General features: G+C 45.9%; 1 protein-coding gene across 1 annotated transcript in view; it reads right to left on the bottom strand.

The window, feature by feature from the left end:
• The window catches only part of LOC108790835 (CMP-N-acetylneuraminate-beta-galactosamide-alpha-2,3-sialyltransferase 4-like), a 128,358-nt gene that overhangs the window by 48,572 nt on the left and 67,049 nt on the right, over window positions 1-12,737 (bottom strand). The window contains exon 3 of the mRNA XM_018561188.1: window positions 1,096-1,167. Coding sequence (XP_018416690.1) covers window positions 1,096-1,152 — 57 coding nt within the window. The 5' untranslated portion in view covers window positions 1,153-1,167. The remainder of the gene's footprint in view (window positions 1-1,095; window positions 1,168-12,737) is intronic.

Genomic DNA, 12,737 nt, shown 5'->3' with positions numbered 1-12,737 from the left:
GGAGTTTGGGGTGGAGGAACGTGACTGGCCGCACAGAGTCCTGACCTCAACCCCATAGAACACCTTTGGGATGAATTAGAGCGGAGACTGCGAGCCCCTCCCCCAACATCAGTACCTGACCTCACAAATGGTCGAACATCCCCATAGACACACTCCTAAACCTTGTGGACGCCTTCCCAGAAGAGTTGAAGCTGTTATAGTGGCAAAGGGCGGAGCCAACCCAACACTGAACCCTACGGACTAAGACTGGGATGCCATTAAAGTTCATTTGCGTGTAAAGGCGTCCCAATACTTTTGGCAATATAGTGCATCTCAAATAACTGAGCATACTTTCTGTCTTAAAGGAGAACTATGGGGTCAGGGCTTTTCCCCATAGTTCTCCTTAGGGTAACGGGAGGACACAAACTAGCGCCCTCCCGTCACCCTAAGCTCAGTATACTGAGACGCCGCAGCCAGAGCGGATCCCGACATGGACGTCGGGATCCGCCCAGCTGCGTGAGTGACAGCTGGCTCTGCCTATCTAGAGGCAGAGCCAGCTGTACCCGCCCCCTCCCCCGTCCGTTCCGCCAGTCAGCGCTGGCAGATCGGAGCGGGGAGGGGGGAATCCAGCCCCTCCCCTATCACAGCAGAGAGCCGTGACAGGATCGAGCGGTGAGCGAACGCCGGTATGTGTTCCCTCACCTCCCGATCTACTGAGCCGACCTGTGAAAGTCTCATTGTCACAGGTCGGCTAGAACTATGAGGTGAGTGAAAATCACTCACCTCATAGTTCTCCTTTAAGTAAAACGACCCAAACAGTAATTATAGTTTCCCTTGTAATAAGACTGCTCATCTAACTGGTGCTTATAGTGTTCAGTCTCATGAATCATAATAATCTACGTCAGTCAGCATGGAATTCATTAACCTATTTCAGTACCAAAGAAATGTCAATAAATCTCGCGCCGTTATTGGAAGATTTCCATATTTTCTGCTTTTGCTATCCAATGACTTCATTGGACTTCTTGCCTGGAACTGGTTTTTCCACAATCACTTCCTACACTGAATATACCGAATGACTTCTTTATATGAGAAATACGGATGACAGAAGCATCTCACCAGTCTGATGGAAGATCTGAAGAAACAGCTGATGGTGTGGGACAAACGTCGGCTCATCAACGTGGACGTTTTCTGTGGACAAATGGAGAAAAAATAATTATAAATAAATGCAGATTTCACCAGAATGTATTATGAACATGAAATGGACAAAATGTTTAGTATCTGCGATGCCATTAGACAGGAAACTCCACCTCTGAGTGACTATTTGCTGATAAATGCCGTGACAAAGGTGCTCAGCTATATAAACAAGTTGCCTTTTTTCTTTTTGTTCTACTCTCTTCCATAGAAGACGCGCTGGCGCTGACTCGAGTATAAGCCGAGGGGGGCACTTTTCAGCCAAAAAAATGGGCTGAAAATCTCGGCTTATACTCCAGTATATACGGTATGCTATCAGTTGGCAATCTGACCTCAGACTGGCACTGCCTGGCATTGTATTTCTGTGTTGTGTAAACCAGGTATCCATCTTTACCACTTCCCGTTTACCTCGTCATAGAGCGCGGCTTATTCCTTAGAGCGCGGCTTATTTCTTAAAGCAACTCCGTCACTATATTTTAAAAAGTTCAAAGAGAGCCCCCCTACAAATGAAGATGGTTTGAATCTACCTTTCCGGTAGGTGGTGTGTTACATCTCCGCTCTCTTGAAGAGCTCTGAGCGACGCTGCTACCTGACACTTCTGGGTAAGGGGGTGTCTTTGCTGCTGGGCACACTGGTTCCTCTCACTGGCTCCTATGTCTCAGTAGGAAACAGTGGTGACGTAGGGGGCCGGTTAGAAGACCTACAGCACCCCCAAAATATGGTATACCTGCTATATCTCTCATTGTAATAATGACCTAAAAAGCCATCTACAAATCCGCCCCAACCTACATCACCCAAACCGCCCCCTTCACTCCTCCCAAGACCTCCAGCTCTCGTCACCTCCTCCCATGCTCGCCTCCAGGACTTTTCCAGAGTGTCTCCCATTCTCTGGAACTCCCTACCCCGATCTGTCCACTTATCTCCCACTCTGTCCGCCTTTAGGCCATCCCTCAAAACTCATCTCTTCAGGGAAGTCTATTCCACCTCGATATAACAGTACTTTCAGTTCTTTTATTAAATCATCCCACACAATGATTACTTTTGTATCACTTGCCCCTCCTACTAGATTTTAAGCTATCACGAGCATGGCCCTCTAAGCCCTATTGTACTGAAATTGTATTGTCTCCCTCAATTTTGTAAAGCGCTGTGCAAACTGTTGGCGCTCTATAAATCCTATATACAGTGGGGCAAAAAAGTATTTAGTCAGTTTTGTCTGGATTTGTTTTCTCATTTTGTCTCTCATAGTTGAGGTCTACCTATGATGCCAATTACAGGCCTCTCATCTTTTTAAGTGGGAGAACTTGCACAATTGGGGGCTGACTAAATACTTTTTTGCCCCACTGTAATAATAATTGTAACTGACCCTACCACCTTCAATGTAAAGCATTGTCTCATCTGTGCGAGCCTCAGATTTTAGCCAATGAAATTTACTGATCATTAGGTTATATCTCAGGCACCAACAAACAATCAGCATTGTTACTCAAGAAGATTTGGAAAGGTGTTTGTGGATTCCATTGCATTCCTCACTTAGGCTTGACAAAAAGGCAGAGCCTCGAAACGCATAGCTGCCGGCACTTGACATTGCCCCTGTCCATCTCCTTCCATCCCCTTCGTTTTTTTGACACCCTCGAGACACGCTCTCTGTGGGTCCCCGAACAGTCCGGCATTTGACATCGCCGTATATCCACACAGCTGCGGCTCAGCCTGGCCAGCTGAGACCGCGGCGTTCAAACGATCACCCCTGACAGCTTGCTCAGACTGCTCTCCGGCATCTCTAGACGAGCTGACACGCCATATGCCGACATCAGTAACGTGAGTGGGTTTCTACAGTAGTGGCGCTTTTCATTCTTGTGATTTTGTTTGTGGAATGTGCTCTGATTTGGGGGTGCCTTAAATTACTGATGAACAACTGAATCTTGAATAAGTGTTGGGGGGTTTATTTACAAATAGGGATACACATACATTCTAATTACAATTAAGGGAATCGGGAAGGGGGCATTTGGAGGGATAGGAATTGAGGTTAAGGATCCTACAGCTAGCTACACCATTCTCTCTCTCATTCACACATGCCATGGGGTTGTTCTCTGTTCTCAGGACACGCCTCTCCAGCAGGGTCTCAGCGAATCACTTTCTTGATTGCAGAGCTCAGAAAGACTTGTCTTGTCCAAAGGTCTTGCGGTTGAGCTAGGTTAGTGTCACACAGGAAGAAGGTTCCATCATATGCCCCTGCCCCCATCCCAGCATATATGCCTTGCTGACACAGGTGTGGGCATTAAATACCAGCAGGGGGTCGGGCTTGCCCCAGGACATGACCGTCCTGGCAGATCTTCATTCCTCAGTGTCCAGCCCAGGAACCCTTTGATGGTCTTCATTTGCGTAACAAACAGACACGTGCTGATTCAGTTCAAGATATCAAGGAACATCTTTGCATCACAGCTGTATCATAGATGTCGATATTATCGGTTCCAACAGTGTTGGACTCTACTGCTAGGCGTGGGGCGCTCTCACCACGGATGACATGAGTAAGGATTCATCGGAAAACTGCTGACAGATGATGGACACAAGTTGGAAAATCTCACCCTAACTTTTCTGTACGTCTCTATGTTACATCAGAGTGGCAAATAAACCTCCCCTCGAAGTCTATACATCAATGAAAGAAAGCAGCGGCTTACGCGCCGCCGTGAGAATTCACGCTTGATTAGCTGTTTATTTTTCACCATAATTACTTATTTGTAACAAGACAACCCGAGTAGAAAAATTTTACTTTTCAGGTGCGACCTCAATGGATTCCCACACACACATTTCTTTTGTACAAAGTACATTAAAAAAAATCGGGTACTTCTGGTTGTGTCCAATATAGTCCCCTACATAATCCCGACATACCCCCCTCCTGACCCCACCGATCCGAGTAATCTTTATACACAACAAGAAATGTGCCTGTGTTAGTCCATTGAGGTAGCACCTGAAAAGTCCCATTATTCTACTCGGATTGTCCCGCTTTAAAAATCAGGGATGTGGTGCATTGGAGATGATATTGGCTCGTCCTCATGTCGAATTTTGAATGACTTATTTAGTTTATCTTTATCTCCTCCAGTCTCTCCCCTGAGAAAACATCTTCATACCAAAGGTGTATCATCAGAAACTAGCACAGCAATGGAAAAAAAACCGTAGCAGCACTCAGACAGACAAGAGGAAACATGGAATTTGTATATAAACCTAATAAAATTAGAGTAAAAGTGCAAGAAAACAATTACTTTACACCCCCGAAGAGGTTTTATGTGATAACCGAGCTTCTGTCAGTGTGTCACTTCCTCCATACATTAAAAGGAGAACTATGAGGAGGGGGAGGGGCTTTTCACTCACCTCATAGTTCTAGCCGACCTGTGACAATGAGACTGTCACAGGTCGGCTCAGTAGATCGGGAGGTGAGCGAACACATACCGGCGTTCGCTCACCTCTCGATCCTGTCATAGCTCTCTGCCGTGACAGGGGAGGGTCTGGATTCCCCGCTCCGATCCTCCAGCGCTGACTGGAGGAACGGACGGGGGAGGGGGGCGGGTACAGCTGGCTCTGCCTCTAGATAGGCAGAGCCAGCTGTCACTCACGCAGCTGGGCGGATCCCGTCAAGTCGTGATCCGCTCCGGCTGCAGCGTCTCAGTATATAGGGAGCTGTAGCTCGCGGTATACTGAGCTTAGGGTGACGGGAGGACGCTAGTTTGTGTCCTCCCGTTACCCTAAGGAGAACTATGGGGAAAAACACTGACCCCATAGTTCTCCTTTAAGCAATATTACAGCTTACAAGTGTCCTCATATAACTTCAGTTACCCAGAAGCACTTCTTTCCTCCAGGGATAGTCATGCTGGTCCCGGGATAATCATTGTTTGTCACAATGCAGGAGAGTGAGGACTGGGAGGCGAGAATGTGGACATGCTGATGTATGCTGTGTGGGTACACTGGCTGGATACAGATGAAGGCATTTTCTAAGTGGATTCCACACTCACCCCTTATATGCCTCACATCAGATAATATTTCCAAATTAGTATCAGGTGAAGGGCACAAAGAATGATATGGGACAAGGACATTGGAGGACCTGAGCACATGGGCATCAGATGCTGCTACTTTATGCACCCCCTGTTCCATTTTGTCTTTAGGAGAAAACTCTTAGAATGAGTCACCAGAACAGGAAGGGAGGAAAAATCTCCCCGAAAGGGACCCAGACAGTTGCTGCAACCCTTCCCCACTCTATACAAAGCTGAGGGGGGAAAAATAGACTTTGCTGCCCCCTCACATCCAACCATGTAGTTTAATGTAAGTTGATTAATATTTTCTATTCTGAATTCTCTTTTCATAAAAAACAGACCCAGAGTGAAATAATGTCCATTAATGGCGACCTGTTTTTATGGCCAAGATACGACTTCCTCCTATAAAAGACGGAAGGAAAGTCATTGCAAATCACCATGAAAGCTCTGAGCCAACATACAAAGAATGGAGGCTGAACAACTAAACACATCGAAGTGCTGCCCACGCTCCACCTATACCCAACACCGCGTGCAGCTAAAGGGGTGCAGACACAACGTGCCAGACCTACGTCATTATTATCAGGAATTCTGATTTCTTGTTGAACATTTCTGGAAATCTGATGATTCTCAAAAGTCAAGTTTTCCGATAAAACACTCCAGTACACAAGACCCCGTCTGACCTCCTCCCATGATATAAACCAAGAACCTATCATACCAGTTCAGATGAAGATACAAGAGAGATGTTCCAACAAACAAACAGGCCTCGGTTTCCCATTGTAACAATTAAAGTGGCTACATGTTAATGTCACATACAGTACTTATAGACTGATGCAATCATAATAACTATCCCATCCGATGTAATGTGTAAGTACACTGCCTGGCCAAACAAAAGTCACCACCTGGATTTAGCTAACCATATAGGTAAGAGCCTTTCATTGGCATCATCACTGGGCTGTACATGGTGTATGCAGGGAGCTGAGCTGTGGAAGGGACCCATCAGGCTTAATTTACTAAAGGAGGGGGTGGGCACAAGACCAGTCACCCTGTACAAGGAGAGAGCTGCAGTGACCGGTCTTTATTACAGGAGGGGGGCGGAGACAAGACTAATCACGCTGCACAAGGAGAGAGCTGCAGTGACCGGTCTGTATTACAGGAGGGGGGCGGAGACAAGACTAATCACGCTGCACAAGGAGAGAGCTGCAGTGACTGGTCTGTATTACAGGAGGGGGCGGAGACCAGACCAATCACCCTGCACAAGGAGAGAGCTGCAGTGATTGGTGTGTGACAAGACCAGTCACACTGCACAAGGAGAGAGCTGCAGTGACCGGTCTGTATTACCGGAGGGGGCAGAGACAAGACCAGTCACCCCGCACAAGGTGAAAGAGCAGTAGGGACAGATCTTTATTACAGGAATCTCCAAGTCTCACACAGGATAACTGCACAGGTCTGGAAGAGATACACAAAGATCACCGAGAAGAATACCCATGACTCATGTATGAGGACAATATCTGCTGATCCCCGGAGTTCAGCTTAAACACAGGATTGTTCCCAGTTCTTTAAACAGGCATAAAGAAGCAGCGTTTCAGAACATAACCCCTCAGTATAACACTAGGACAATACAGGCAAATGTAGAATACATTACCGTTAAACGAAGCGTAAAGTCACCTGCTCACAGCTGTGCCGGCGTTTATTGTCCAATGGTAATGTCAGAGGTAATGGAAACAGACAATAAAAGATAAATGTATTTAGAGTCATGAGAGGTATCTGGAGGAAAGTTCCCAGGGGACGCACTGCAGAGACACAGCCTGTGACTCACAACATGTGAGGATCTGAATGTAGAGGATCTACTGATCACCCGGATCATACTCGCTCACTGTGTCTATACACTATATAGTCAGTCAGTAACCATAGGAAGTGTAAAGCATAACTCAGCTCAAGAACAGAAATGTGACACACTTCAGCTTACCGGTCCTTGGATATGGTGGCGGCATTCATTTTCTTTTAACATTTTTGGTAAGTACAGAGAATACTCGAAGAAGTGGAAGCAAAAACAATGTTATTGTAGCCTCCATGTAATGCAGATGAACAAGTGCAAGACATGTTTGAAGTCCGGCCTGGATGGCTCCCTCTATAGATACAGTTGTGGAGTGAGTGTAGCCACCCAGGGACAGGAAGTGTGTTACTGGTGAAAATAAAAGGAAAAAAAGCCTGAAAGACGACAAGTAATGCAGCCGCCACGTCTATGGATGAGTAAGCTGTAAGTTGCCATGTTTAAAATGTTTGTTCTTTAGGTTTAGATACGCTTCAAACAAACTTGTGCTTTGTCCGTTTAGGGAAATGAAACAGCTTTGCTTTAATCCCCACCACACACAACATACACTTCCCTTATGTCTTCCTCCCCCACCACTCCATTCACTAGCAGGAGCCAAAGGAAATACCTGCTACTTCCAGGCATGGAGGAGCATGTGACTCACTCCATGTGACGTAGCCTGGCCAATCAGTGCTATCACATGGGGAGTCCGTAACCCTGAAAAAGCTAGGAATATGGCGACTCCTATTGTACCCAGAAAGTTTCTTTGCTGTTGGCAACTGAGTAATGGGGGATGCAGAAGGGAGGTCAGTATAGGCTGATGGGGAGGACCATTATAAAGTGAACGTGTTGCATCAGCAAAGCACATAAGCTGTATAATTATTAAAGGAGAACTATGTGGTCAGTCTTTTCCCCATAGTTCTCCTTAGGGTAACGGGAGGACACAAACTAGCGTCCTTTCAGCCTCTCTCCTCTGTACACCATCAACGAACAAGTGACATCAGCAGGAACTTGACATCAGGACAATATTGCACAAGAGGAAATTCAATTCAGAGAGGACCGTTTAAAACAATTTCCTTATGATGTAAAGGAGCAGAAATGTTTTCTCTTCCTGTCTGCCTTTCACACCCTCTCACATCTTACAAAACAAACAATCCACTCCATGGAAATCATTCTAGATTGTCGCAACCCAACACGATTCAGACACCCATACATTCTATACAAATAATAATGATGATCTCTGACTTACATTCCATAGCCCTTCACATGGGCCACGTTCTCTAAACCTTGTGGACGCCTCCCCAGAAGAGGCGGAGCTGTTATAGCGGCAAAGGGCGGAGCCAACCCAATACTGACCCCTACGGACTAAGACTGGGATGTCATTAAAGCTCATGTGCGTGTAAAGGCGTCCCAATACTTTTGGTAATATAGTGTATGTAATTACATTTGTCTGACAACACAAACACAGTATACGAGGAACTCTGTCCGGGCAGTGCATGTGTTAGCAGTGCAGATACAATGCAAATCTATCAAAAAAAAGTTTTCGCTTTAGTTCTAACTTCAGGTTCAGTAAATGAAGGTAACCAATACAAAGCAAAACCCGATGGGGCACACAGAGATATAGTATACAGTCAGTTGACACAGTAGATCGGGGTAGGCAACCTTGGCATGTGACGTGTTGTGAAACTACAAGTCCCACGAGTCATTGCAAGACCCTAGCAGCCACAGGCATGACTCCCAGAGGCATGATGGGATTTTTAGTTTCACCAAGGCTGGAGTGCCAAGGTTGCCGCGCTGTAAAGCATGTTTCAAGCGCATCCAAGTGTTCTTTTTATTCTAGACAGTAATTGCCTCTTGAGGTTTATTGAAGAAACAAGGTAGTGGGACGATGGTAATGGGCATCAGGGGCCTTTTCTACAGACAGGCAGCTCTCTAACATACACTGATCATACAGTGGATCCCTGGAGTGAAGTCTTCATGTTAAAAAGAAGAGAGCACTAGAAGGTTTTAACAGTTCAGAAATATTTTGTTATTAAATGTTCTTATGACAACGTTTTAGGGGCACACAGTTTCCTTATTCATCAGGGCTTTACTTCCTGTCTGGAGGGAGCCTGGATGCAGGAAGAGATTCAGGGATATCAGGTAGCAGGGAGGTACATAAAGTCCGCTCCCATTGCTGGTTTGACATATTGTTTTCTTTTAGGGCTGCAACAACTAATCGACATAATCGATTATAATCGATTATTGAAAAAGTTGTCAACTTTTTCAATCATCGATTAATCGACTCCGATTGGTTGGCCCTGTTCATGGCTTCGCGCTCGCCACTGCCAGACCCGCCCGCATCCATTGCGGTGTATAGGGGACTACAAATCAAGGAATAATACATTATACAGCGCAATGCGGAATACCACCAGCTATAGAGGAGTACAACAAATCCCAGCAATAGTACATTATACAGTGGTGCAATGCCGAATACCACTAGCTATAGAGGACTACAACACCCAGCAATAGTACAGTGCAATGCAGAATACCGCCAGCTATAATGTACTATTGCTGGGATTTGTAGTCTTCTATAGCCGCTGCCATTCTGCATTCATTGCTGTATAATTTTACGCTTTTCATTTCACTATATTGCACACCACAGTTTTTTTTTCTTTTTTACTTCCACCGCTCCAGGCTCGCTCCTGTTATGGACTACAATCTCAATACAAACTAGTAGTCCCATCACTGGAGCCATTTTTTAAAATGTATTTTATTTTTTATCCGATTAATCGAACTTAATAATCGGCTAACTAATCGATTTTGAAAATAATCGTTAGCTGCAGCTCTATTTTCTTTTGCTTCACCTTCAGATCAGCAATCAGTGATAAAGTGCAGGCAAGTCTGAAGACAGATATACTACCAATATAGTGTCTATATATATATGAGTGAAAAACACCCAAAAACGGAGCCAGGCATAGAAATACTACACAGAGCCCTGCAGCTGGAGGTAAATCAGGTGACATCATCCTAAATTCTGACAGCCAATCCCAGTTCCTCTCGGGTGTATAACCCAATCTAGACACAGCCCTGTCTGTGCCAAGGCCTGAAGTCAGAGCCCAGCCGGCGCATTTCTCTGCAGCGGCTGGATGGCAGAGGAATTTTATGGGCAATTTCTCACCTACTAAAAATCTCGCAGCAGTCCGCTTATGAGCGGTGAAGATGAAAGCTGTAAATGGGTGGCCTCCTGCCATTCGCTCACCGCCTGGGTGATATAGCAAAAAAAGCAGCTGGACGTGACAGTCTGTTAGAGATGGCAGCATGTCATAAAGCGCCAGACAAGAAATGTTTTCATCCTTCATGGAAAGCGGTGATTCATTTTTACAGCTCGATGACCACAAAACAGGGAGATTACCGGTGTCTGCTGTAACCACGCCAGACGGGCAGAGACCCACCTTTGCTGGCAGAGAGAAGGAACAGAGGCAGAGAAACAGAAGGAAGAATGAACAGAGGGAAGACATAAAATAGAGGAAATGGGAGAAAAAACGATTACATAGTAGATAGAAAATATTGGAGTTCAGGGAGAGCGAGAGAGACAGAAGAGTGAGGGAGCTGAGAAGATAGATCAGGACATGAGATTGGGAAATAGGAAAGACAAAAAAAGAGAGCGAGAAAGAGGAATGAAGGAAAAAAAGAGGAAATCGGGAAACAGACAAATCGGCAACAAAGTGACAAAACTTAATGTTTACACAATACATCGTATCACTTCACCACTCTTGCTGCTTTCATGGATGGCTAAGGCTGGGCACACACCTTATAACCATCGCAGGACTTTTGTCTTGCGGTGGTTGTAAAGTACTTAAAAAAATGTACGATCTGCCTATCTTGCATAGGCAGATCGTACTTGCGATGATCGCAAGCCACGCCCCCTGAGGGGCGGGCTTCCGATGACCGCAATGCCGAACGGGCAGTGTGCGCTTGCGCACACCGGCCCGTCCGGCTTTTATCGTATGAACATGCTACACACCCGCCGAACGTCGTACGATGCTCGGCGGGTTTTCGAACATGTCCGTAAGTTAAAAGTCGTGCGACCTTACAGTAGTAGAGGTCGCACGGCTTCCACACACCTTACGATAATCGTACGATCGCTGGATTTCCCGCCATTATCGTACGATTATCGTAAGGTGTGTGGGGACCTTAACACAGCCCAGCAATGCTGCTAATGGTGAGACAGGAACATGCATAGGAATACATTACTGACACCCTCATCTAAGGAGACAACAGATTTGGGGAGATTATCTCCCTTACCTCCTACAGTCAAAGGATGGGCTGAGCACACGTGTTGTCAATAATAAAATAAATACATTCCATCAGTCAGAGCTTTTACCAGCCGTCTGCAGTCACAGCTATTCCTGAGCCATTTCATTATGCTATCCAGTGCTGCACTGCGTAAATGAAAGGAAGATATTAAATCTAAACTCCGGGCAGATATAAAAGAGACACGGCTCTGTATTCATAAGTAGATGCAATCAGTGTAAGAACCCGGATTTGTCCAGGCCTCAGCCTCTTGCAGTCCCTGTACAGCAGAGCTTGGACTGGTAGAAGGAGAAACAGCACAAGGAGTAAATCAGTTTTACTTCATGATCATGGACAAAGAAACATGCAGATAATGGGAGAGTGCAGAGTATGAGAGAAGAGCTCACCTGAGGTCTAAAGTGCATGCATTGGGGCTGATCTGAGGTCTAAAGTGCATGCTTGGGCATAATCTGAAGTTCATGTATTGGGGCTGATCTGAAGTGCATGCATTGGGGGATGATCTGAGGTCTGAAGTGCATGCATTGGAGCTGATCTGAAGTGCATGAATTGGGGCTGATCTGTGGTCTGAAGTGCATGCATTGGAGCTGAGCTGAAGTGCATGCATTGGGGCTGAGCTGCGGTCTGAAGTGCATGCATTGGAGCTTAGCTGAAGTGCATGCATTGGGGGATGATCTGAGGTCTAAAGTGCATGCATTTGGAGCTGAGCTGAAGTGCATGCATTGGGGGATGATCTGAGGCCTGAAGCGCATGCATTGGAGCTGATCTGAGGTCTAAAGTGCATGCTTGGGCATAATCTGAAGTGCATGCATTGGGGAATGATCTGAGGTCTGAAGTGCATGCATTGGGGGATGATCTGAGGTCTGAAGTGCATGCATTGGGGCTGATCTGTGGTCTGAAGTGCATGCATTGTGGCTGATCTGAGGTCTGAAGCGCATGCATTGTGGGATGATCTGAGGTCTGAAGTGCATGCATTGTGGCTGATCTGAGGTCTGAAGTGCATGCATTGTGGCTGATCTGGGGTCTGAAGGGCATGCATTGGGACTGATCTGAGGTCTGAAGTGCATGCATTGGGACTGATCTGAGGTCTGAAGTGCATGCATTGGGGCTGATCTGAGGTCTGAAGTGCATGCATTGGGGCTGAACATGTTGCGTTTGCACCAGTTAATCAGTTTTTGCACTCATTTGTAATGCTAATGACAAATGAAACACGTGAATTATCATAGAAATGACTCGCCATCAGCGGTACAATTATATGTAAAACAAACAAAAGACAACAACACACAATTGTTCCGTGGGACGCCATTTGTCTAAAGCTTGTGAACATGACACACAATGTGGAAGAGCTGACCCCTGACATAAGGCTCTAAACGTATCCAAAACAGAAACGTGACGGAACGACAAACAAAATGTACTTTTAGGTCATCCTCATACCTTGAACTGAC

This window comes from Nanorana parkeri, unplaced genomic scaffold (assembly GCF_000935625.1).
Source record: "Nanorana parkeri isolate BGI_ZX_2015 unplaced genomic scaffold, ASM93562v1 scaffold506, whole genome shotgun sequence".
Taxonomy (NCBI): Eukaryota; Metazoa; Chordata; class Amphibia; order Anura; family Dicroglossidae; genus Nanorana; species Nanorana parkeri.
The sequence above is the reverse complement of the archived record's forward strand: the minus strand, read 5'-3'. Positions and strand labels throughout refer to the sequence as shown.